This window comes from Morone saxatilis, unplaced genomic scaffold (genome assembly GCF_004916995.1).
Source record: "Morone saxatilis isolate NCDOM2014 unplaced genomic scaffold, NCSU_SB_2.0 Contig14, whole genome shotgun sequence".
Lineage (NCBI taxonomy): Eukaryota > Metazoa > Chordata > Actinopteri > Moronidae > Morone > Morone saxatilis.
The window spans coordinates 6,972,443-6,998,883 of NW_023339696.1; the positions used below are offsets into that span (position 1 = coordinate 6,972,443).

Below are 26,441 nucleotides of genomic sequence, written 5' to 3' on the forward strand. Positions count from 1 at the left end.
CTGAACACAATTCCCATTCACCAGCCTGACAGGGTCTGGAGAGGAAGAAAGAGAGACTGGGCTTAAATTGAAAAACAATGTCTCTATTTCTTAATTATCTTTACATCAGGGTGTTTCTAAAAAATAATTTCCCCATCTGCTTGACCTAAGATGTTGGCATTTGTGGTTGTTTTACTGAGGATGCTCTGAGGATGATGATGAACTTTGATCAGGTTTATCTTAAGTTAGACTGAGTTGAGTTGGGAGGTTTTATCAGCAAAACCAAGTTCCAATATTTATACAATACTTCATTTCAAATACTCAAGTCAATACAGACTAACAGGTATCTACCACCTATTACAATTAGGAGGGGTGCTATTTCACTCATTTAAAAAAGGAAATGGGAACTTGGGAAGTTATGCAATTGTTATGTGACATAGAAAATGATTAAATCTGTTTATTAAAATGACAATGATAGCAACTTTATTTACAACAATAAGCGAGTCTTGATTTGTTTTGGATCCTGAAGAAAAATTTAATTTTAAGGTCCACAAAGCAGTTCTGATTTGTTCTTACAGGGACACTTGTCCCTTTGGACCCCACCAGATCATCTCCTATCTTTTCTTTTTCAAGAAATATTTATTTTCTTTATTAAATATTCATATTCATCAAAAAACACAGATATAAAAATGAATATGCTGTAAAACCTTGCGTCTATACAATGAAGAAAAGACTTGTGAAGTCTGAAACTGTTGGATCAGATCTTTTTTCTGAGGGTCTACTCTACCTATGAGCAAAATCCTTAATTTTAATTTTTTTCCAGCTATCTAAGGTTCCTTTCTGCTCTCCTGCGTGCTTAATTTACTTACATAAATACAAAAAAGACGAAGGCTTAATGTCATAATGTCGTCGAAGTCCAAGAAAGCATCAGGAATTTAAAAATAATATTAATAATATATAGATATATTACTATTACATGTTCTCCTCGTCTAACCTGATATAACACACATAATAAATATCTAGAAGGCACAAGGTACAGTAGCTCCTATCAGCTCAGACCCGAACCGGTGTCCAGCACACACCATGGGATACACGTGGATCGATCGTCACCGCCTGCGCTAATGGACATACGTGTGATGGGCGTAAGCAGCGCCTCTCCGGAGGCTGCATCGTCCATCCACATACTATACCAATCAGCGGTACGACGGTTACGTGACGCGGCAGTAGCTCAGACTTTCATAATTACGTAAGCACTTCAGCGGCTGTGGCTCTCCCTAATAACACATTCATATTAAAGTTGATTTGTGCCTTTTCACCACCATGGATTCAGCAATCACAAAAGAAACAGAGAAGCACTGCGTCCTGTGCTGCCAAGAAGTCGATATCTTCGCCTTGGGAAAATGCGACCACCCGGTTTGTTACCGCTGCTCCACCAAAATGAGGGTGCTGTGCGACCAGAAGTACTGCGCCGTCTGCCGGGAAGAGCTCGACAAGGTGGGCTTACCGTCGCTACTGTGGCTCGGGGATGGTGCCTGGTGTTGCTAGCTAGGCCGCATCATTCTGTTGGTTTTAATGGAGAAAATTTAGCAGAATTTGTATGATACAATCTTAGCTGCGTTCATAGTAACCAGTGAACAGTAAAATGTCTAGTAAAGGAGCCAGCGGTGTCTAACAACTGGCCAGACTACTTTCTTTTCTCGCTTTCTTTAGCTTAGCTAAGGTAGCTAACATGAGCACGTCCATCAATGTAGGTTAGCTAGTTGGCTCAACCTTATGTCAGGTTAGAGTTAACAACTTGGCCTCGGCAAGTGAGCAGTACAGTATGCTAGTCCACCAGGCCGTATGCCATTTATTAAATATAACAATTAACTTGTGATTTAATGAACTGTCAAAGCATTATAGCCAGCACAACAATCAGCTATAACCTCTCAAACAAACCAACGTGAACACGTTTTACGGTTCATCGGTGGTGGGGAGCTACTTTGTTGTTATTACCCGGTTACTGTGTATTTAAATGTTATTGTTTCTTAAAGGTAACTGGCGTGTGTGTGTTTCAGTCCCCACTTCCACTCGTTCCTCTCAGATAGCTAGATAAATGGACTTCAGCCAGCCTGTCAGCTCATGTGGACGGTATACCCAGGGCCTAGCTCTCCTTTCAGCAGGAACGCAGGCTGTCAACTTAAGTAAAGTACAAGTAAAGTGAAATGTGGGAAGTTAATGGTCAACTACTATTACAGCTTGACGTTGCTGTTGAACTGCTAGTGTGTGTGTGTGTGTGTGTGTGTGTGTGTATATATATTCTGTACTGCCTGGATTTCATATGCATTCACATAATTCCACAGGATACCCATCACATTACATAAGATCTTTGTGAGAGCAGTGGTAACTATACACAAGCAACATTAGCCCCTAAAAATGTTCACTTTTACCAAACTCTCAGGCTATAAATCTTGTAAATAATTTCTCAGCAGTGCACCACAGACTTCCCCAAAGAGTGTAGGTGGGACGAAATGAGCTACACTTTTTCCGTTCTGACTGTCATGTTGTTCTCAGGTGGTGTTCGTGAAAAAACTGGAGGCCTTCTCGTGTCTGCCCTATCAGCAGTTCCCCTGTGAGAAGAAGCATGATATCTATTTCAGTGACGAGAGGATCTACGCCCAGTACAGGTACTCTTCTGCTCCATTTTACAGTCTGTAAAGTCTGTGTTGTCCATAGACAGTTAATGTTTTTAACTCTCTTAAAAACAGCCAGTGGAGACTCAAGTCAAGACCAGTCAACAAATAACTGGCAATATATACATGCAACTATACTTACAGGAGCTAATACTGCACACAGTTGAAAAAGGACCTCTTGTCATCTCAGCATGTGGTAGCCATGGTGGAATAATCTTTGCAACCACCCAAAGAAACAGCGTGACTAAAAGTAGCATGGTAAATTAGGAAAAGATTCCAGTATGTCTTCTTGTGATAGCATTGCACCGTCCCATGCTGTGTTTTCTTTTACAGCTTCTTATTCTGACTAGAGTGAATGTGTGGAGACCAAATTGTGCAGTCTGCAAGTCTTTTATGTGCAAATACTGTACATAGCATGATCCAGCTGCAGGGATTTCTCTTTGTCAACCAACAGTAGAAATTGCACAGTAACCTTTAGGATTATTTGCTTAAACAAAAGAGAGCCATTATCTGAACTTTCTAGTCAACTAAACTGAATCATTAATATAATAGTTGTTTGAACACTCAGAGCAATAAAGTCAATTTCATCCATAAAAAAGAGCATTTTCTCTATGTTATCAGGAGCTCATGTGATTGGGTTTTTATCCTGACTGTAGTTTCTGATTGTGTGTTTGCTCTAACTTGACACTGATTGAATAAGTGTTTTGTTTTTTTATCAGGCATCTGCTGTTGCCAGAGTGCCTCCGCTGTTCAGAGCCTAAGGTCTTCTCCAAGTTTGAGGAGCTCGAGCACCACATGAGGAAGCAGCACGAGCTCTTCTGTTGCAAGCTCTGCACAAAGCATCTTAAGGTACACTCATCCCCAACCAGCTGATCCAGAGGCGTGTCAGTCTTTGGTCAGAGTCATAGTAACACAAAGCATTCCTTAACGTTTTAACATATTATCAAGCTGCATGCTCTTAGTGGGTAGATGTATTGTTTGCGGGACCAATTATTGATTTGATTGATTTCTGCCATTATAACAATGTCAGTTATACACATAAGGGTTTAGACGATGGGTGGATAATAGCTATGGTCAGATGTCATGGATGGAACACTAAAAATCTAACTTTGGGGCAAATATAATCACACATGATTCTTATAAGTTTATAAGAATAAAAATATTGCGGTATTAAAATATTTGTGGTCACAATATGCAGTTTACTTTTTGCACCACTCGAGGGCACCAAAGCATTATCCTATAACACATAACTGCATTATAGACTGCAACTGGAGTTTATTACACAAGATCTTATAATAAAGCCATTTTCAGTTATATTAAAAAAAGCATAAATTAACACAATCTTGATCTGGTATTGGAGTAAACACTGCTAATCGCATTACTGATTAAAGGAGAAACCATGACATTGTCAAGCTGATTATGAACAACGGTAAAATCTTTGGCGTCAGGTTAACAGGAAAGGAAGAGTTATTTTTAGATTTCAGTAAATATTGATCCATCTAATTGTTCCAAGTGCCAGTTGTTTTGCAGCTATTAATGATTCTCTTTGCAGTGTGATCTGCACTAATGTATTTATTTGGACAGATATTTGCCCCAGTAAGCGGTATGACTCTCCAAGTCCTGAAGTCCTGAAGCACTGGCTTTTATATAAGGATTTTATAAGGAGTATGGTCTAGACCTGCTGCAATTGAATTGATCATGCTGGTAAAGTAAAGATAAACTACTTACTGGAACATTTTAAGCTTACGTCTTCAGCTTTATCTTGAAGTATTGTGAATATTGTATGTGTACTCTTCAATGCTCTGAAATAAGCCAGGTGTGAAGTGTACGAAGAAAACATTACAGAGGCTCATGATCACAGTGCTGTCAGAGACTCATCCTTTAAACTTCACCACTCGCGCCAGATCTTCTCCCACGAGCGCAAGTGGTACAACCGGAAGGAACTGGCACGTCACCGAGCACATGGAGACCCAGACGATACCAGCCACAGAGGACACCCGCTCTGCAAGTTCTGCGATGACCGTTACCTTGATAACGATGAGCTGCTTAAACACTTGCGAAGGGACCACTACTTTTGCCATTTCTGCGATGCAGACGGTTCCCAGGAATACTACAGGTGTGTATGACCGTTTTAAACATGCTCACACAAACCACATATGGTCATTAGTCAGGGGAGGGTGGTGGCTCAGTAGGTCAAAACCAGTTGCTTCATTTCTTTTTATTTTTAACCCTGCTACCAACAGCGATTATCCATACTTGAGCGAGCACTTCAGGGAGAGTCACTATCTGTGTGAGGAAGGCCGCTGTGCCACAGAGCAGTTCACCCATGCATTCCGCACTGAGATCGACTACAAGGCCCACAAGGCTGCAGCACACAGCAAGAACCGGGCAGAGGCTCGACAGAACCGCCAAATCGACCTGCAGTTTAGCTACGCCCCGAGACAACAGAGGAGAAATGAAGGTTGGTGACATTGTTCTATGAGAGAGCGACCGACCTCATCTTTATATTTGGAGGACTGTTGTTGATAGAACTGTAGCTTGAAGGCAGTGACTGTGAATAAAATGTGTGTGTGTGTGTGTGTCCTTAGGTCTGGTGACAGGTGAGGACTATGAGGAGATGCGTCACAGTCGAGGAGGAAGAGGAGGAAGGCCTCAGGGGGGACAGAAGAGCTGGCGGTACTCCCGGTGAGTCTAAATCAGCAATGCGTTTTTCTTTTATTTGTGTGGCGACATCAATAGCTCACAGAAACTTTGCAGGATAGACAGAGATGTGGCTGCGATCATGGGCCTGGTAACCAGACTGCTAAGCATCCAGTGCCATTGTTGAGGAGTGAATATGGAAAATATTTAATGAATGGCTGCATGGCATTGTCACAACCTTGTACTGTCACTGTGTGTGTGTGCGCATAAAAGAGACATTACTCTCTGTGCAATTGTTCTGATATGTAGCACATGGCAGTTACTGAAGGCTTCACCAGAGCTTTTTGTTGTGTTCAAACAATAGAAAATGTCGGAGCTGTTGCAGTCAAATTCCAATATGTTCTCAGTCATGTGATTTTTATTCTTGCTTTTTGAGTTTATGTGAATATGTGCTTGTCCACGCAGAGAGGAAGAGGACAGAGAGCTGGCAGCTGCTAGAAGGGCATCCATGGCAATGCGTAGACAGGAGGAGAGAGGAGCAGTGCAGGAGAGGAGCGCTCCCAGACACTGCAGAGAGGAGAGGACGGAGAGGACGGAGCGGACGGAGAGGACTGAGAGGACGGAGAGAACAGAACCAGAAGAGCCCAGACACAGGACCGGACCCGTCAAACCAACAAGCAAACCTCCAGGTGAAAATGTTAAAAACATACTGACCATTTCTTGTATGTAATGTCATCGATAGCTGTAATTTAGCAGGGCTGATAGAAGTACTGCAGAAGCAAGAACTATTTTTTGTCACTCTTTCACAGTAAGAACAATGAAGAGCACTAATCCAGAAGAAGATGACTTCCCTGCTTTGGGAGCCACTGCTGCCCCACCCATGTAACTTGTCACACACACACACTACAGACTGAAATCCTCATCGTACACCCCGGTGTGCTGAAATGTGAAACTTCTGTTGTATGTCTCTCCAGCGTAAAGCCAGCTCCTGTGGCGGTAACGGCAGCCCATGCGGCTTTGAAGGAAGACGACTTCCCCAGCCTCTCAGCTGTCGCCGTTTCATCCCCGATGACCCCGGCTTACTCTGCCCAACCTAGGAAGACTTCCTCTTTCCAAGAGGAGGATTTCCCCGCTCTCGTGTCCAAAATCCGGCCCCTCAAAACCGCAGCTGGTAGAAACTCCGCCTGGTCCACCCATACTGCTGTAGCTAAACCCACCACTCACCCCCCTCCTTCCTCCAGACCTCCCCCTCCGCTCTCATCTACATCGTCTGGCCCTCAGCTCCTCTCCTCCTCAAACTCTTTGTCTTCTCGGAGGAAAAAGAAAGTAGGGGATAATGGGAAACCCACTACCCGGTCTCCTCCTTCTTCCGAGGATGAAAGCGGAGGAATGACGCAGCAGGAGTTCCGCTCAGTGCCCACCATGTTCGACATCTCCTCTCTGCTCACCGTTAAAGGAGGCAACAGCAAACCCCCTACTGTGACCTCCAACCCTCTGAACACGACCCCTAATCCTGATCCAACTACCTCGAAAGCCAGCAAGAAGAAAAAACAGCAGAAGAACACAGCCACTCCCTCGGCGTCTGTGTCTGCAGTGTCAGGGATGGCACAAACTGTAAGTACAATCTCAGTGGAAACGGCAGCACAGAAGGAGAACGTCCCTGAGAAAACTTGGAACAAACCCCTTTCCAGCGCTGTGACAGGGGCACCGACGAGTGGATTGGCTAATGGCCACCCTGAGAAATCGCCACCCGTAATTAAGGAGGCAGCTGCGGTAACCCCTCATCCAAACACAGACCCCCCTCTCGACAAGGAGGAAGAGTTCCCTGCCCTCATGACCAAGAACCCACCGCCAGGTATAGCACTCCTTGATATCATTTATCATCTGTTAACCCCTTACAGTTTTCTCTTGTATACCAGGTGTTCCAGAGGGATGATCCGAATTAGTGTGCTGTTGATCTTACAGTAACATCAGGTGTATGTTGCCTTCAGTCTCGACAACATATTTTATGATGACTTGACTGACTGAGTTTGACTGGTTCTGACTGACTGTATCAGCTTTAATGGCTGATCGGTGCCTTCTCCAAAAAACAACTCAGACAGACTTCCTGGAAGTGAATTGGAAATGTTCCAGTCTACTTTCCAAATACAAAGTCAATAAGAATTTCCACAGCAAGTTGGAGTCTTGATGGCTCATTTCACCTCTCGTCTGTTTGGCAATTTTGAAAGTTATTCTTTTGTCAATATTAAGGCTTAAAGAGGTCTGTGTTTGGAATTTACAGCTGTCTGGCTGTTCCTGTCAGCTGTATTGATTGCCTTGGTTTTGTCCTGTTGCCCAAATTTGGAGTTAGTTTACTTTGACACATCATACCCGATGGCGTCATATATTAGCTTAAGTGCTGGGAAGCCAGTTGTTGGGGTCGCCCTGTTGCAGTAGAAGTAGCAGCTCACACTGTGTTTATTTCTCAGGCTTCAAGAGCTCCTTCCCAATGAAGGCCTCAGCTCCTGCCCCATCCTCCACTCTGCCCCCACCTCCACCCGGCCTGGGAATCTCAGCCACTAAACCTCCCCCGGGATTCACCGGGATACCCCTCAACAGCAATGTGGTGGAGCCTGCTCCTTCCGCAGTCAACCCGTGAGACACTTGATTTGTCTGTTTGACAAAGATTTATTGATGTTTCCAGGTATTAAGTGGGTGAAAGCATGTTTTTTTTTTTTTTTAACTTTAAATTTTCCAGGCCCCCCAAGGTGTCGAGCAGCGGTTACCTAGTCCCAGACGACTTCCATCAGAGAAACCTGGAGCTGATCCAGTCCATTAGAAAGTACCTCCACAACGATGAGTCAAAGTTCAACGAGTTTAAAAACTACTCTGCACAGTTCAGACAGGTACGCACCACCTAATAATCAAAACTGTCATCCTGAGATTCTTGTTTTTCCATCAATAATCACACATTTTAATCTGGAATTGTGTACTTTTTTTTGAATGCACATCGATAATTATAACAACAAGAATTATAGATATGTTTTAGCAAAAGCAACTTGCCATTATCCATTAGTTACTAAATGTGGAGAGTAAAATGTATATAATGGTACAGTTCTGAAGCCCATAGTACAGGGTTATGAGTTCATGGCTCGCCTATCTTCTGACCCTCTCTCTTTGTTCCCAGGGTGTAATATCAGCAGCCCAGTACCACCGCAGCTGTAAGGACCTGCTCGGAGACGACTTTAACCGCATCTTCAACGAGCTGCTGGTGCTCTTGCCGGACACTGGCAAGCAACAGGAGCTCCTGACTGCCCACAGCGACTGCAAGGCCGTGGAGAAGCAGTCAGGCGCCGGTGGAGGAAAGAAAAACAAGAACAAGAAGAACGCCTGGCAGATGCCGACCACAGCGGCTAACGCAGCAGCTGAGCTGGACTGCCAGGTGTGCCCCACTTGCAGACAGGTACTGGCCCACAAAGACTTCAACTCCCACAAGACCCTGCACATCAGAGAGACTGAGGAATTCCCTTCCTTGCAGTCAATTAGCCGTATCATCAGCTAGCCCCTCGTTTTTTTTTTCTCTCGGCTCCGTTTGCCATTTTGGGGCAAATCTTCAGTTGCCCCTGCAGCCCTGTCAAAGCCCTGCAGCAGACAGCGTGGAGAACAGCAGCCCGTTTCCTGCGCGACCGCGTCCCAGTGGAGTTTGGGGCTTATACCTCATAACGAGTTGGAATTTGAGATGGTTTATGGTGTTTTTACTTTCTATGGGAATTATGTTGATTCACAGTTTACACACAATTTCCCCATTTCAACTCTTATTTCCACTCACATCCTTCGAGGACGTCTCCAGCTGGCACTGGCACTGGTCTAACCAGAACTGTCAATTTATTTAATGAGAGAGAAGAGACAAGCTGAGGCTTTGCTTAAATGTGTTGCTCCCTGATAGAAAAATTGTATTGATTTACATTTTTTTTACCTTGCTTTGTGTTTTCACTTTAACAGAAGATGACAAATTGTATTTTGTTAACATCAACGTTGATAAAGTGTGTATGATTCCCCAGCGGGGCTGCTTGGTTAATAACAAAATAAACGCAAACCTGTTTGGTTCAACTACTCAGCACCATATTTATTTAAGTGTAGCTGTTTGATTGTTCATTGCTTCATGCAAGGGGAAGGCCTGTTAAATGCTTGAGTGAATGGATTGTTGTAGTCTGTCAGATACATCATGTAGGAGGGTGAGTGACAGGAAGTAAGCTGCTTTGGGAATTGGAACAAATTTTTCAGTCAGTGAAATTTTTTTAATATGTTCCTTTTTTCTTTTTTTTTTATTCTGTTCACATCAATCGCCATTACATTTGGTTGATTTGGTGATTGATGGATTGGTTAATCAGTGCCATTTGTTTGAAACTAAATGGAACTAAAGAATGAAAGCATGTCCTTGCATGTTTTCCACAGTTATATCTACTTTTAAGAATCATTTCTTGCAACACATACAAATATTATCATTCCGACTCCCTTTGAATTACAGTTTTGACACACAGCGCATGTTAACTCTGTTCGATAGGGGGGACTGGTTACATCCAGTACACAATCTGTTCATTTTCTCTCTCAGGACCCTTTGCTTGCACCGCTGCTCACCTGGGTGTGTGTGTGTGTGTGCGTATGCGTGTAAGAGCGAGAGAGAGTCTGAATGATGTGTATATAGTTTGTCTACACGTCATACAGCAGCTTCCTCTTTTTTTTCTGTCTGGCTTCAATAAAGCTGTTATCTTTCAGCACTGTATGCTTCTGTATCTTTGTTAGAGCTCTGTGTGTGTGTGTGTGTGTGGAACACCCATATAGATGGTCGATGTTTTTAAAAGCGTCCTTTAATTTCTGCGTACTGAGACGTTCTTGACATATAACACAAACTATGCACCTTTTATAATCAGCTGCTTGTTATTTGTATCAGGTATGTGTTGTGTTTAACTAAATGTATACTGGGGAAACAACAAACTAATGGTTCCCAGAAGGCCATTATGATAATTTTCATAAAATGTGGAAAGTTTTCCTCTTTTGCATTCCTTTAATAATTCTACTGAAGTTTGTCATTTTTCAGTTTTCCTGGTCAATACTGTACTGTTATTTCTTAGATATTGAATATTAATCCAGAAGAAATATTTTAGTCAGGTTTGGCTAATAACTTGCATTATGACTTTTGATGCAATGACAAAGTATCAAATCGATTTGTTGAACATTTTATGTAAATTAAACCTATAATAACTGATTTTTTTGGCCTCGTCAGGGCAGCGTAATTAAGCTGTGAATACAACATTGACATATCACCTTTTAAAGTTGCTCATTTGCAGATACAGAGCAACATTAGCATTCATTTGGAGTCGTGTGTATGGCCACTTGATAAATGCAAGTCCAATATTCACTCTCCTTTTAGGTCAGCCTTTGGTCTCTACTAACTGTATCTGGCTCTTGAGCTTTCACATTGTTACATTATTATAAAAATATTGATTATAGTCACTTATAACAATACATATCTTCACATATTAAAGTCAGGGACAGAAACAGGCAGTCCAAAACATGTTTTCTTTTTTATTGGAGTGACGGTCAGACTGCAGTCCAGAGACATTCAGGTAATAGACAGTGACACACATCTCTGTACACAGCGTTTTTACACTGAAGAGGTCAAACACCTTCAGAACAGGAAGAAACAACTCAGAAGAAACATGTTAAAGGGTAGCACGCTACAAAAAAAAGGTTTGTTTGTTGATCAATGGGGGTTAAATTTTTATTATCAATATTATGGGAGAAATATTTTAACATCCATGCAATGTTTTATACTGGAAACCACACAACTGATGGCACCAGCGTCACTACATATCATCACCTTTTATTATTTCAGTCTAACAAAGCAACAGCATGATCACATATAACTTTGATTTTTGATGCCAATGGCTCCTTCAAAAGTGGTCAAACAAAGTATTTCCAACAAAGAGTGCATTCTTGTTAATAAATAATCATTATTAATGTTTTTATTTTTTATTTTCAGTAGTACAGGACAAACCAGACCCTAGACAGCATCACACACAGGTTCCATTTACTTCAATAACATACTGAAATTTACAATCAACCAATACCACGGTAGTGTACATGGGCCAGAGCACAAAACATAGAGAATGCTTGTATTATTATTTTTATCTACCACACTGACTGAAGAAGAGACCGAAGCACTGAGAACAATAATACGACCTGACAGTACCCCAAACTACCTAATAGTACCCCAGTAGTACCTAATACCACCATCAATACCCCAGTCTCACCTGACCACAGTTAACAGGTTACTAGCAGCCCAGTAATACCCAAGATTTAAAGAACTATACTGGCAGTTTTTCATATTTTAGCATACTTCATACGTATTATTATTACTGACATTTTCAAAACCAGTTTTTTTTATCAGATTTTTAATTGATTTCCTTCTTTAGACTTTAGTTGATCATTGTTAATATTTAGTTATGGAATCAAACTTAAATTCAATGCATGGATGGCGGACTCTGACACTAACAATTAAAACAACTATATAGAGAGGTAAATGCTGAATGTGAATACATGCTGAAACACTTTCACTATCATGGAGTGCATTTGTAAGCACTGAACAAGAACTTTCTTGAGCTCTAAGTGTCAGCTTCTGAAAATCATTGCATTACCAACATGTCAGAGTCAAACCTGAAAGACAAACAATAAGCATTAGGTCACCAAAACATTTCATGTCTCAAGTCTCTGTAAGGTGATATATCACATTAGAATAAACTAAAACCAAGGGCTGTTTTAAAGAATCAACATCAGTTGCTTCAGGAAATACTTGACCGTAATGTTCATACAACTTGTAGGTAATGGGCTGAACATGAAAAACCAGAAAGTATAGTCTTTTAACTACACCAGATAGACATAACAGTACCAAACCATATCCCAGAGGACCTGAAACCCCACCCAGTAACACTCCAGCTTCTAGAAGTGTTGCACCCTTTCCCGAAACCAAAATCCTAAAAGGAAATACTACTGTTATCTCTCAGTTTAAAACATATACACACTTAACTATGCACTCGCTGACGGACAGTCTGGGGAATAAAAAAATACTAAAAACAATGCTCACAGGTAAATCTTAAACTGAGTGGTCTTGGTTCTGTTTTACAAGGCAACTTTGAAATGATTTCAATCCTTTCTAGAACTGGAGCAAAGACAAATGGAAATTGGCTGAATTTTAACATAGAGCCTGTACTTTATTAGCTGACACTGTCATGTCAGTGTAGCTCGAGGCCCTGGGTTCTTGTGTCACATTAAGATTTCTTTACTACAGTTTAAAGTAAAGTAAAGACAATGTGAGTTACAGTCAGCATTCTGGGACAGTTTCACCCCTGGAGCTCTGAGATATGTACACACTTGTGTACGTGTGGCCATCAAGATCATGAGGCTGAGATAAGAGAGTTAAACAAATAGTTGTTTGGGTAGTTAATAATAAATTGGAATTACAATAACACAAGAAGGAATCCTGTCAGCTGCACTGATGACTGGCTAATCTCACTTTGCAAAACGTCCTTGAGTCAACTTAAGAATTACATAGTATTCAGTATATAATGAGTTCTATACAACAATTTCATGCATTATTATCATGAGTACTTTTAAAACTCTGAGAGCCCCAGTTGTCCTGTTGCTGCAGGGCCGTATCTAATGTGCAGAGGGCGCTGCTTACACATGATCAGATAGAATAGCAGGCAAGGCATTCTACAGGTCAATTATATCACTCTAACATGAAGTTTTATATTTGGCTCTATTCATAAAAAAACAACTCTTAATTTGATACTTTGTAAATATCTTGACAGGGACGCTGATAATATATATTTTTGGGGGGGATATGATTCAGTGGTGTAGCAGACTTATAATTTCCTCCTCTGCACTGAAACTTTTACAAACAAGAAAATAACTTTTATGCACCACAAAAATGTTATCAACTACACACATTCACACATTTTCACACAAACACAAACACACCCACACATCTCTCATGCATGCTAACACATTTACGCTTGTAGCACATGGACACACACACACACACACACACACACACACACCAAAACTACGCTGATGGCGAGTGTATGTGAACCACGACACAGACACTGCTATACACCGACATGGTTGGCATGATGACTATCTACATCAGGGCCCTTAGTGGCTCACCCTATACTGTCCCTGTTACCATGGCAACAATTCCAACCCCTTCTCCCTCTATGTCCTGGATTGCAGGATCAATGAATTAGCCAGCTTCCGCATCCTCAACATCCCACCAACAGATTTGTCTTTTGCCTGAGACAGCACTGAATCCTCCAGCAACCGACCTCGCTCACTGAATAAAAGCTCATCTGTTGCCCCCCCTGCTTTGTGATTACATAAACTCCTACAGACACTAACAACATAGTAGTAACGTGGTAATCAGAAGTCAGCAATAAGAACACAGGGCAGTTTGGCAGCTTCTAAAACGTAAACATAAACAGACCTGACTTATCCAGAATCTCCCCAGTCGCCCCATTTTATACACACAACTTTCAACAAAGGACACTGTCTCAAATAACACACTACATTCATTCTCTGGTAACATGGACAGATTATGAGACAACGGGCCCCTGGACACAGACATGTGAAAGCCCCCCCCCACTTCCCTCTGAGATAGAAGCAAGACCCCCTGACTAAAAGAGACACAAGATGACCACAAACAACCGTGTCTCTTTGTGGTCCATTCATCTCTATGTAGTTGTTTTGTGTCTCTTTTTGGTCATTTTCACTGTGGATGTGGATTAGGGTTTCCCTAATGAATCTTAAGGGTGATCAACCATGATCCATGTGTATGAATGAAGCAGATTCACACAGATTCAGCTAATGTACTTGAGGAATATTTTGCATTGTGGCACCATTTTTCTTTAAAATGTAAATACACATGTAAAATTATGATTCCATTACGATCGAGGAAGACCATACAGTAAAATACTTGAAAAGATGACATAAAATCTAATTTTATTTCAATTGTCAACAAGCTTTTGTGAATGAGAAGCTCTCTCAGGACCTATTAGATATACAATAACTTCCATATCTTGCAAACTTCACCAGTCAGATCAACAATTTGAATTTGAAAATTTGCCTGAGATTTGTTAGTACAATTCAAAGACTAGTATGTAATTTGAGACAGTGCCTAAAATTGGTCTAATCTGACGGTAACTAGCCTACCTACAGTACAGTATATACCTACCTACAGACCTATAAGAATGTGATATTGCACTTGGTCACAAAACATTGTTGTCGTTTTTTACAGCATGTAGAAATCTACTAAATTAAGTCACTGTCTGAGACACACAGTACAGTATGGCACTTAGTTGATCTCTAAGTTTTGAAACGTGCAGATTCAAAACACATGATTACTTTTAACTGCAGCAGGGAAAGATGAAGGAAGGACCAGACCGCACTGTAGCTATAAAAAAAAACATTCCCCGTACTGTTTGGCATGAAAGGGGGATTTTGACACTTCAATGAATGAAAAGAATAAGATGAAGGTGCCTTCTGCACTATTTTTAGTAATCCAATACTGCTTTGTGGTGGAGTCACTCACTTGTTGATCCCTTCATCTCTCTTTTTTTCTCTTCAAAATAGTGTTTGAATACTGCAAAGCGGCCTCTTCTTCTACATGTCCTCCTCTTGCTTTCTTGCTCTCTCATCTGCTCTGATCCAGGGGACACTAGTAGGAAATTGAGTTTAACATAGAGGTCTAGAAAAGTGCAGATAAGTGGAATGTTAAGGAAGGAAAGGGAACAAGAGGAGGAAACAAAGAAGGAGAGGCCGTTTTTTTATTTTGTTTTTAACAATTATTGAAAACTCAGCCCAGATCAACACATGAACAACTGCAGGTGTTACACCACAGAAAGCAATTTTCTCTCATCCCTCTCCTGACCTTCCTTTTCCACCATCAGGTCTATCTTCTCTAGTAAATGGGAACCTGGTATGTGGGTGCTGCGTTGTTCTCAGTGAATGGTGGGCTCTGGTAGGTCTCTGTGGTCTCAGTGGTGTCGCCTACAGGGGAATTGGATGGGTACGGCTGGGTGGGCGCGCCGCCGTCCATGTGCTCCGTGGTGAACAGAGTCATGTCTGTGCCAAGCAGATACTTCTGGACTGCACGTACGGTTAGACCAGCCTATATGGGGGGGGGGGGACAATAGATGGAAAAGATCAGAAACACAACAGTAGGTAGTGCTCTAGTCAAAGTAAGTACATCATGAAAGCTCAGTTTTCATAGCCAGATATTAGTCAGGAACCCACTTTTAAAAGCAACATTTTAAAGTAGATTGTTTTATCAAATTGCCTCTATAGAAATAAAGTTGCCTTGACTCCTTGAATATGCTCAAGTTTAGAGGCTCCATCATCATTATTTAAACGTTACACTTCCCTTTGGTTGGGATTCTCATCACAATACAGTTTTCGTATCATATCCTTAGCTTAGCTTATCATAAAGACTGACACACAGTAAACAGTAATCTGGTTCTGTCCAAATTATCTAAATAGGTCTGGTAGGCAGATTTTGTAATTTGCTTATAAATGTTTGCAGCTTGAATTTTTTTTAACCTAAAAATCCATCCCACTCCTACGCACCTGCCTCATAAAGTAGATGTGCAGAATAATAACAGACATATATGAAAGTGGTGTCCATCTTCTCATCTAACCTTTGTCAAGAAAGCGAATAAGTGTTTTTCCAAAATGCTGAACTATTCCTTTTAAAACTCTGTGAAAATCATAATGAGAGCATTGAGCCCGACTGAAGCAGAGAGTTCAGACAACGATACTGTGTGTGCGGCATAAAACTATCAAGCAGGATTCAGCAGATGCATGACCAGTTTCTCACCTTCGATTAAGTCAGAAACGGATTACTGTCAATAGTTTAGGTCATGGATGGATTATCAAAGGGGCCCACCAGGCACAGACACAGGGGCCCAACTGGTCAGGGTGCCTCTAATCTAGAGCCTCTGTTTGATGTGTTATTAAATTTTCTCTTTGGAAACTTAGATTTCTCAGTCAAAAGTGTCCTGATCATGGTCCAATATAAAGATACTGACATATTTAAATTGCTTTACTTTTTATGTGCAGTTTTAAACCAGCAGCAGCACTTTTAAAGTTATGGTTGACCCACCATGGGGTTGAAAAATGTGTAAAAAATACAACATTAGTAAAAACTAAGGCTTAATATTGTGTTACTTTATGAATATTTGTTGCATTGCATTTCTTTGCATTGTATGTGTGTGTATAATGTGTGCCTCAGTACTTATGTGTCTGTGTAGTTGCATGTTCTCACCCAGGTGATTATGGAAAAGAACGAGAAGGCGATTGCAGCCCGGGCTGCATCTGCACCCTGGTTGAGTGGCAGCTCATCAGGTGTGGTCCGAGACCACTGATTGGCCAGAAAGCAGAAACTTACAAAGTACAGAAAGCTCCAGAAACCTGCCAGAAAGCAGTGGAACAAAAACACTTTGTTACAACAGACAAAAGAAAAGGTATTTTCCAAGTTAATTTTACACATTAAACACCAGATGCGGGTGCTGAATTCTCATATCCTGATCCGCAGTTCTCTGTTCCCTTTAGAGATAAAAAATCTCTGATTCCTTCTACTACCTTTTATGTAACTTTACAGGTTTCATTTCTCTTGATGGTGCCAGAAAGAAGACATCTGAAACAAAGAAGCTGACCTAGTTGGGCTACACGTATTTTGGGGAAACCCAGCCTTTTGAATCCTGCCTTTCAACCTGATCAAAAAGAACATCCACACATATCAAATCACAGGCTAACTATGAAATGTCCACATTGAAGATGTTGTGTGTGGCACTTCCTGACTCTTGGGAAGTTGTAACAATTATGTCAACAACTGGAACGTTTTATTTCTGCCAATTCTGGACATGATCGCCTCCTCACCCGAGAAGCCGATCTCAAGCATTATAGCCTTCTTCCTGTCTTTGACGGAGCTGATGGAGGAGAACTTGTAGTCAAGCAGGAAGAAGAAGGAGCACGCCAGCAGGCCCACCAGGCCCACGAACACGCCGTAGTTGCACGCGTCTGCATTCTTGTTGAAGACACAGTGGAGGCGCTCGCTGCCCAGGTTAACGTAACCCTCGTTCACGATGGAGGCGAAGACCACCAGGGAAAATATCTGTGGATGGGCGGCGCAAGAAGAGGAAGAAAGTGTGTGAGAGAGAGAATACAAATTACCCACTAAACAATAAACATATCTCTCTCAGTCTCTTACTGTTGCAGGCTTACTGGAAACAGGATTGTGGCCACGCTACTCGAGAGCATCTCTTTGAGCGTGCTCAGACCGAAGGCATTAACCTAATTTCCTCTCTTTCTCTCTGACTGACTGAAGAGGTGGATGCTTCACTTCCCTTCAAGAATCACATAGTCCCGAGGCGGTGTGTACACCAAAAGAGGAAGTGTGCTGAAGGCTGATATATCTCATCTTATAAAACTTTCCCCCCCCCCGTTAATTCATCCCATTCTTTTGGTCTGTAGTTCTCTGTATTTCTTCTACCTCTGTGCTGGACTCACACTGACACTGATCAGCTGACTTACACTCTATGGCAGAATAGGGCCATGTGACACACGCAGATATGCACTCACACTTGGGGGTTTGGGTCATATGATGGTGGAGGGACACACAATGGGATAATGTCAGGTCCACATTTCAAACTAATCACATGTGTGGATTTAATCTGAGCAGATACACACTCAGATGCTTTTAGCTGCTTATATGTATCAGAGTACTGCATCTCCAAATGGAAACTTCCACTAATTTCTTTTGCATGATTTTAAAAATATGACTTCACATGTACAGCGAGTGGCTGATGGAAAACTCGTGCAGAGACATTTTTAAGCTTGATTAAAGGAAAATTCCACCCTTGAATATTTTGACATTGTCATATAGTCTGCTCACTTATCCTCTTTGCACTTTAATTTCCTTGTTCCTTAATTATAAAATCTTTCAGCTGTAGGATTTACACTACGTAAAGTTGGAGAAAGCAGCGGCTTTAGCAACAAAGTGCCACCTCTTCTTCTACTTCAAATGGATTTCTGCTGTACTTGCTGCTACTCCTCATTGTAGCCAGCGGTTGGAAAGGATTTTAGCACATTTACAAACACTGTACTTACTTACAGTTTTAAAATAGTTGTACTTTGCTTGAGTATTTACATTTTATTCTGCTTTATAGTTTGGGAACCACTGGAATAAACTAAACCTTAATGTAAATAAAGTTCCATCTTAACCAGCTACAACAGTAAAATGGTTCAATATAAATAATCAATATTAATATAATAATTGTTAATAATATTAACACTTGAGTAACAGGAGCAATGCATAAAAAGTACATATACTTTCTGTTTTGCTAATAAGTAAAGGATCTGACTGCAGCTGCATGATGAATATTAAGATGTGATTGAAGCCTCTGTAGAAGCCTGACAACATATCTAGAGGACTCAATAGTAAATCCTGTCTAACCCCTTGTACACATATTTGAACATACATGCAGTTATAATACACACATCCACATGAACCCATTAGGACACTACAGAGGGACCTCGGTGGGTTTCAAAGACCCCCTGCACTGTCAAAATAGACCTTCTCTGTGTCACCTAAAGGTGATGCGTTACATCAAACGTCAGGCCACGACGCGTCTCCGTGGCCCTGCGTGCGTAATGATGATCGCGGACCAATCACAGGTGGGATGACGGACGACGACCGTTTAGGGTAAATCAGCAAAATCATTAGCTGGAAATAGGATTGGCGATATGGTCGGAGAATAACACTGTTACAGTTCAGAGATTAAAACAGTAAAAGCTGCCCTGAATAACAGGAAGGAGGCGGCTGAGGAGGGAATAGGTTGTGGGTCTGTCTTTCCCGTTTTTCTCTTTTACACAATCCGGGTCCGGTCTGCTGCACATCTTAGGCTGTATTTATAAATCAATTATAAAGCAAGATTTTTTATTTTTTTTTATTTTAATGAGCATATGTCTGAGGGGGTTTCTGCCCCAGAAAAAAAAACAAAAACCCAACACATCTGTAGTGAGATCAGTTTCATGGTCAGGGTGTCAGACAACCACCAGGCCCTGGTTACACCCTGTACGGTACATTTCTATAGCAATACACTCCGATTCACACATCCTCCCGTGCTCTCCATCCGCACACCCTGCTTATCAGTTATCGCTGGATTTCTGGGCTCTATATTTGCAGTGAGAACACGTCACGCTCTCGCGCAGCAACGACAACAGAGAGGACCCCCCCCTCCACCACCACCACACATACACATACATACATCCACACGCAAACAGCAATAGGCTACCAGTGAAAACCCCCGCTCTCACCCAGGACAGCGCTCTGAGGATGGTCTGCGGCTGTTTGGCGAAGGCAATCGGGTCGATAGTGGTCCCGGCCCGGCCCGCTCCGAACGATCCCACTCCGTCCATCTTCTGTGGCTCTCTCTCTCTCTCTGTGTGTCTTTTTCTCTCTCTCGCTCTCTCTGTGTGTCTTTTTCTCTCTCTCTCTCTCTGTGTGTGTGCGCTCCTCGCGGCTCCACGCTCCCGGCTCCACGGCAGGATGGATGCGCTGCTGCTCTCCGCTGTAGGGACGGGTCCTGCGCGCACCCAGAGGCGCGTGGGCATAGCGCGCGCGTGGGGAGCGTGCACGGACCGACGTGCCCGCGCCGTGAGAGCCATTTAGACAGAATTTAATATGATCGATATACATGATATAGCTTAGAATGAAAGGGGCCCTACCATGCGGGGGTTAGAACTAAAGTAAAGGCCATTAACTCACCAGTGCCACAATAAACAAGGCTGTTGTTGTTGGTTTGTCATAATGATTGGTTGGAGCCTTAAAGGACTACATTGTACTTCCATAAAGTTTGGGGACAGACGAACGAAAGGTCTAAATCAGAGCAGCAGAGATAGAGATTTCCTGACCCTCAGGCAACAAAAACAGTGGATCACTTCAGCTGATGGATGCTCTATATGTTTAAAGCCCATTGAGGCAAATACAGGCCTAACTAAAACCGTCTTGACTCGTATACATTTAAATAAAATTGTGTTAAATTAAATTACCACAAACTAAGCATCAATAAGGGCCCAAAGCTTATTTTTTCCCAGGGCCCCTTCAGTGGGTTGATCCAGATATGGCAATAAATTACGACTGTAGTCAGGAAATATAGCCATTCATTTTAAAGGACCTGCACACCCACACAGGTGTTTTATACAGGTTATATAATAATAATAATAATAATAAACAGTATTTATTTACAGCACTTTTTTAAAACAAAGTTACCAAGTGCTGTATAAATATAGATAAAGTATCAGTATTAAAACATTTCAGCAATGATGTAAATCATCAGACAATTCAAAAAATATAAAATGGAGTACCCAACAACAACAACAACAACAATAATAATAATCATCATATTAATAAGAAATAAAGGTGTAAACTGTCCCATCAGGTGCAAAAAGGAGAGTGGGACAATCATCAATCAAGCATGATCTGAGTCTAATCAAAAGAAGTGAAAACACCAGTATAGATGTAAACATGTGTGTGTGGGGCCTTTAAATATATTGAGTCTGGGGTATTCTAGAGTCAGCCTATGAAATATCCACAAAATGATTTCAATCGTGGAATGTAAAATGGACTCATAGTCAGTGGCAGATACCACCCTGCAGTTATCACAGAAGTTCAGTAAAAGTTATCTAAATATCTAAATATAGGGCACAAGTTCTGTAGACCGCAAACAATACTGAGTGACTCATTCATTAGTCACAAACATTGCTAAGTTATTAAATATGGCATGGATAAAAGTCTCATGATGCTGTGTCAAATACCAAAACACAATATAGTCACAAGTCTCTTATCATGGGATATTCACCAATTACTGTGGCCTCGACAATGAGCATTTAGCTGAACACTAAACTTTCTCAACTCAGATCAGCTTTAAAAATGGCCAACTGGAGCTGCTACAGTATCATGCAGACATGGCTCACACCACTAGAGGTCAGTCACGTCTTATCCATGCAGATAATTCAAACTACATACTGGTTGTGGATGTAGACATAAAATGAGGATTCAAATACAAAAATCCTTTATAGGATCATGAACAGTACAACAAATAGTAGCAGTGGAGTACCAGACATGTTTGAGTGTGTGTGTTTGTCCTCTACTGGTTCCTTAAATAACATAGTGTATAAATAATCAGAGCGTTTATTAATAACACTCACACAGCTCAGGTCTCATGGAAAGTTGTGGCCCTCAAATGCCCTTGACTAGAAGAGAAAAGGCTTCATATGGTGCTAAAACTACCAGGTACAATTACCCATGAATCTACTGATCTAACACCTATTTATTACTTGTTTATTCTATAAAATATCAAAAGTAATGACAGATTGTTACCAGGTCCCAAAATGTGTCTTCGAAATTGATTATTTTGTCTGATCAACAGCCAAAACATGAAACAGAGAAACACAAGTAAATCATCACTTTTGAGAAGTTGCAATCAACAAATACAGGTATATTTGTACTTAATTTAATTACTTTAATGATCAGCTACTCATTAGAATTACATAATTACCAAATCCAGCACTAATTTATGCAAATAAATTACCATAGTCCCCGGCATACCAAGCCCACAACACACCCGTACACAAAATACTACATGTGTAGTATTTCAATGAAAAAGCAATTTGTAATCATCATTAGGTAAAATATATACATATATATATATATATATTTATCTGACATATTCAAAAGTATTTTTTAAGTTATAGCTGACATAACGAGAAGGATTGTTTAATTAAGTCAATATGATTCATTCACACATTTAAGAATGTGATTATCTAGTGTTGTACTGGCTATTTTGGGGATATGATTTCTAAACACAACTTATAAACAGACCAGGAAACCATATTTTAATGGCTAAATGTACTGCTTTAACAGACAAATCAGGGTCGCACCTGAAACGATGACCCAAAAAAAACAAAAAGCTATTTTGTATTTCACACAAGAGACTGGGTAAAAGAATTTCAATAAAGATTTGTATCCTAAACTTTTAAAACTCCCCAATAACAGGAATGAACAAGAGGTTCAGTGAAACATGTTTTTACTGTGAGTCTTGGTTGAGAAACAGAGAAGTTACTCAGTCACAGGAACCATCTTTCCATCCATCTCTCCACCTCTCATCCACACGGGAGCAGTCGAACTCGGGTTTGCCCAGCCGGGTGTTGATGTCATTATGGATGTGACAGAGCCACTGAGAAAGAGAATGGCGACTCCGGGTGTCTGGCTGATTGGTTTTCAATCTGTGGAGAGGAACTGTTGCATTTAGAAATTGTCTGCTCTTCTTCTTAATACGAGACAATGTGACAGTTGCTGATCCGTTTGCTTTTTTGTGCTAAAACCAAAGACAACAAGATAAAAAGAACTGTGGCTTTCAGCTGCGTTACAACCCAACTTTGACCAAAATACATCTTTATCAACCTAAAAACCTGTCAGCAGCACTTTCATTTGGAGATAAAGGAGTAAAACATGCATAATCACTGATAAGATCCTTTCTGCCTGAGGCTTTTACTACAAATCTACTCCGTTAAGATGCTACAAGACCTGATACGGGTCTGTCAGCCTGCATATTAAACCTAAAGCAGCACAGTGGTCTGACCTGCCCCTGAGGTCTTCTGCACACTCATCACAGGGGAAGAACTTGGAGAAAAGGTTGATGAACTGCCCCATCTCTCGCTGCTGGGTGGAAGACGGCTGGTCGGGGTAATATGCTGCCATAGTGTGCAGGAAGGACCACGTGCTGCGCCCCAACTCTTCCCTGTCCAATGGACACTGTGGGTCCGGTTGTGGTTCTGACTCTGCAGCTCGGGTCTCCTGCAGAATCATACAGACAGGGGTATGCAAACATACGTAGAGCCACACACAGACTTTATTTACTTGATTTAATTTCTTATTTTGATTGCTTTTTATTGCGTGGCTATTATTTTTACTCATGTTTTATGTCTTTTCATTTATGATTTTTATATGTAATTTTTGCACCTTCATGTGAGCTGTTTAGTCTATTATACTGATGTCTGTATACTTCTGGTACAGCACTTCTGGTCACTTGGGTGTTTTAAAGTGCCTTAACAATATAAAGGTTGTTGATTGGACATCACCGCAGCCAGAAAAAAGACGTATTTGTCCCTTGGAGATATAAACTAAACAAAATTATAATATTAAAAGGGATGGACCAGATGTGGGCGCGGACATTTCATCTTGCACCCAGTGTCTCCAAAGGCCTCTAGGTATATAACAGGATGACCATGAGCAGAAACTTTTCTTGATAACAGCTCCAGGAGAACAAAACTCAACTAAAGAAGCATATTAGATCAGTAACCAACTCTTGTATCAACTTAACTCACCACTGTACTAACACTCCTCAGAGTCACCGTACGCAGCCGGTCGTCCTGTTTCTTTCTGGACCTTTATCACGTTTTAAAAGTCCCGTACAACGCCCTGCACCGGCTTCTTCTTGCACATCCGGTCGGCTCCGCCTCCTCTACGGCGCTGCTCCGCTCCGGCGTCTGCTGGCCACTGCACGAGACAAACCCGTCAACCGGTCGGGTTGAGGCAGGGAGCCCGTCGGTCCCTGCGGGCGCAGCATGTTTGCTATTACTAGCCAATAACCTCTGACGAGCTGTACACCGACCACTCGATCCAGGAGCGAGCCCGCTGATGAAACGCCAACCGCGCTGACTGGAACATTACTCGCTTCTTAAATATTTTATTCTACCGGCGGGAACGATGTACGGTGACGCTGCACCGGTTGCTGCGAGCGTGGGAGAGATACACGGGACGAAATGTGCGCTTACAGGACACTTGTGTTCCGCCCGGACCTTCCCGGCACGGACCGGAGTTCCGGTGATGTGATGGTCAGGTCACCTGTGCATGCCGCGGAGGTGTAACATCTGTCCAAAGTGTAAATGTATATCTCTTTAAAACATTTCTAACTGTTGGAATCGTACCTGTGTCGTGTACACACCAACTGTACCGCGGTCGTGTTCACATGTTAAAAGTCCCACTGGTAGATGCTAGCACGGGTGGTAACAAGAGCTACAACGCTGTGGACTGGACACGTTTGTCTGCTGGTTTCCCTCCGCGCCAGTCGCATGCTGGAGGCACTTCTGAGGGACACCAATGGGGATCCTGGACAAAATCGCTGAAATAAGAGAGAGAAATTCGGACCAGAAAAAAATATTTTTCTCTCTCTCTTTCTCTTCTCTCTCTCTTTCCTCTCTCTCTCTCTCTCTCTCTCTCTCTCTCTCTCTTTCTTCTTTCTTTCTTTTCTTCTTCTTTCTTTCTTTCTTTCTTTCTTTCTCTCTCTCTCTCTCTTTCTCTCTCTCTCTCCTCGTTCTCTCTCGGTTTCCTTTCTCTCTCTCTCTCTTCTCCAATCTCTTCCAGACTGCCATTTACTAACAAGGTTTCCTCTCTATTACCGCCACTCAAGCGTAGTCAGAGAAGATCTGGATTAAGATACGGCTCTAAATTTAACTGTTTGGTTTCACTCTCCTCCCAACTCCCGTCCTTTGTTCCCGTTTTCTGTTTTTGTTTTTCATTTTATTCCCGTCTGCTCCAGCCTGGAGTAATGCAGAGTGAGAGATTTATGTTCTTTATGTGACTGAATGGACCGTGGTTGGTTTAGAGGGTGTGAGAAAGGTGGATAAAACGCTCCGTTATGTTAATGCGTTTTTATTAGGTCTGTTGTGGTGCGAGCTGGAGCGTGTGTGTAATTCCCACAGTCAACACCTGACAAGCGGCCTCAGTCGCACGAGGTGGCATGTATCGGTTGTGACACGACACTGTGCAATGAACTGGGTCATCTGAAAATCCAGACATGTTAACATATAAACAGAGTATCTGTTTTTGGGATGAAATGTGTGGCATCTTGAGAGACACTGTCAGCTGAATTGAAACATTTTATCAGGATAACACAATGCATAATATCAGTCTTTGCTTGAATTGTCGTTTTTCTGTGTTTGCTCTCGTTCATGTTGCTGTGTTTGTTTTTCAGGTGAAGTGAAGTCAAGAGAAGTCTCCTTATCCTGGATCTAGATGACTGTGGTTATCTGCACTTTCCTCTCAGCTTTTTCAGTCTATTTTAGTTTTTTTTGTTTTTTACGGCCCACGAAATTCGCTCAGGTTTCCCAAAAAGCTCGTGATGAAAACAATGTATTCTACCTGCCCAACACCAAATAGCAGACAAGAATTATCAAATTCCCAGAGAGGAATCAGCATCTACCATATCATGACCCAGATATGTTTCTCTGAGCTTAAGGGCTGAAGAGCCCCAAAGAGCGAACAGGAAATGACATTGGGCTTTACATTTTCAGGTGGCCTTATCCAGTGTTTTTCTGTCTGCTGGATTCTATAATAGTCAATTTACAACTCAAATAAAATAACAGTAGATAATATAAAGGCTATTAAATGAAAAAGTACGAATGAATTCTAGGCAGTACTTTAATCCTCAGCCAGAACCATCAATAAATCTTGCCGCCGCTCGTAGGCAACAATAGAACAAACATTTCCGTATAAGAATTATGATTTTACTAAATGAGTTTTACAGTAACATAATTGCGTATTCTGTTAGCACTTGGTAAAAATGGGGAAGAATTACATCTTCTCTGTCTCCGAAAAATCCTGAAAGTTTAATGATCGCTTTTATTCTTAAATGAATTCAGATAACACTAACAAACTAACATGTAATTGAAATAATACAGTCCTGCATCTTCCATGCCTTTAAACTACAATAGACAAAATGGCCCAGGTAGAGCGCTGTCTTTGAAATTCAATTTGATATAGTGGGCAACCGTGTAAATTTGAAAGTCTAGAAGAGCTTCAAAAACGATTAAATCATTTAATCTCCATTCAATTACGGAGGGCTACAACGGAAGTTAGTGGCTCGACCGCCCCAAGTCTCCAGTGCCAACTTCCATAGGATGAATGGAGCCCCGCTCTTCCAACGCTGTTATCCAGTTTCTTTTATACATCCGTCGTTGGAAACGTGATTATATGTCATTTAATGTGATTTTTTC

At 41.6% G+C, this 26,441-nt stretch overlaps 3 protein-coding genes across 3 annotated transcripts; 1 reads left to right on the plus strand and 2 right to left on the minus strand.

The window, feature by feature from the left end:
• The first annotated feature begins 1,163 nt into the window (after positions 1-1,163).
• Positions 1,164-10,317, plus strand: znf598 (zinc finger protein 598). Its single transcript, XM_035654808.1, has 12 exons — positions 1,164-1,473; positions 2,533-2,645; positions 3,371-3,500; positions 4,556-4,767; positions 4,895-5,112; positions 5,240-5,336; positions 5,757-5,980; positions 6,101-6,173; positions 6,266-7,146; positions 7,760-7,925; positions 8,029-8,176; positions 8,458-10,317. The coding sequence occupies exons 1-12, from the start codon at positions 1,300-1,302 to the stop codon at positions 8,830-8,832; spliced, it is 2,811 nt and encodes a 936-aa protein (XP_035510701.1). The 5' UTR covers positions 1,164-1,299; the 3' UTR covers positions 8,833-10,317.
• Positions 10,318-10,843: 526 nt separating this feature from the next.
• Positions 10,844-20,076, minus strand: syngr3a (synaptogyrin 3a). The gene is made up of 4 exons (XM_035654809.1): positions 19,701-20,076; positions 17,262-17,496; positions 16,648-16,793; positions 10,844-15,495 (listed from the first exon to the last, which is right to left on the minus strand). Exons 1-4 carry the CDS (start codon positions 20,049-20,051, stop codon positions 15,286-15,288), a joined length of 942 nt encoding a protein of 313 aa, XP_035510702.1. The 5' UTR covers positions 20,052-20,076; the 3' UTR covers positions 10,844-15,285.
• Positions 20,077-21,886: 1,810 nt separating this feature from the next.
• gfer (growth factor, augmenter of liver regeneration (ERV1 homolog, S. cerevisiae)) lies at positions 21,887-23,268 on the minus strand. The gene is made up of 2 exons (XM_035655741.1): positions 23,027-23,268; positions 21,887-22,670 (listed from the first exon to the last, which is right to left on the minus strand). The coding sequence occupies exons 1-2, from the start codon at positions 23,251-23,253 to the stop codon at positions 22,508-22,510; spliced, it is 390 nt and encodes a 129-aa protein (XP_035511634.1). The 5' UTR covers positions 23,254-23,268; the 3' UTR covers positions 21,887-22,507.
• Between the last annotated feature and the right edge of the window lie 3,173 nt (positions 23,269-26,441).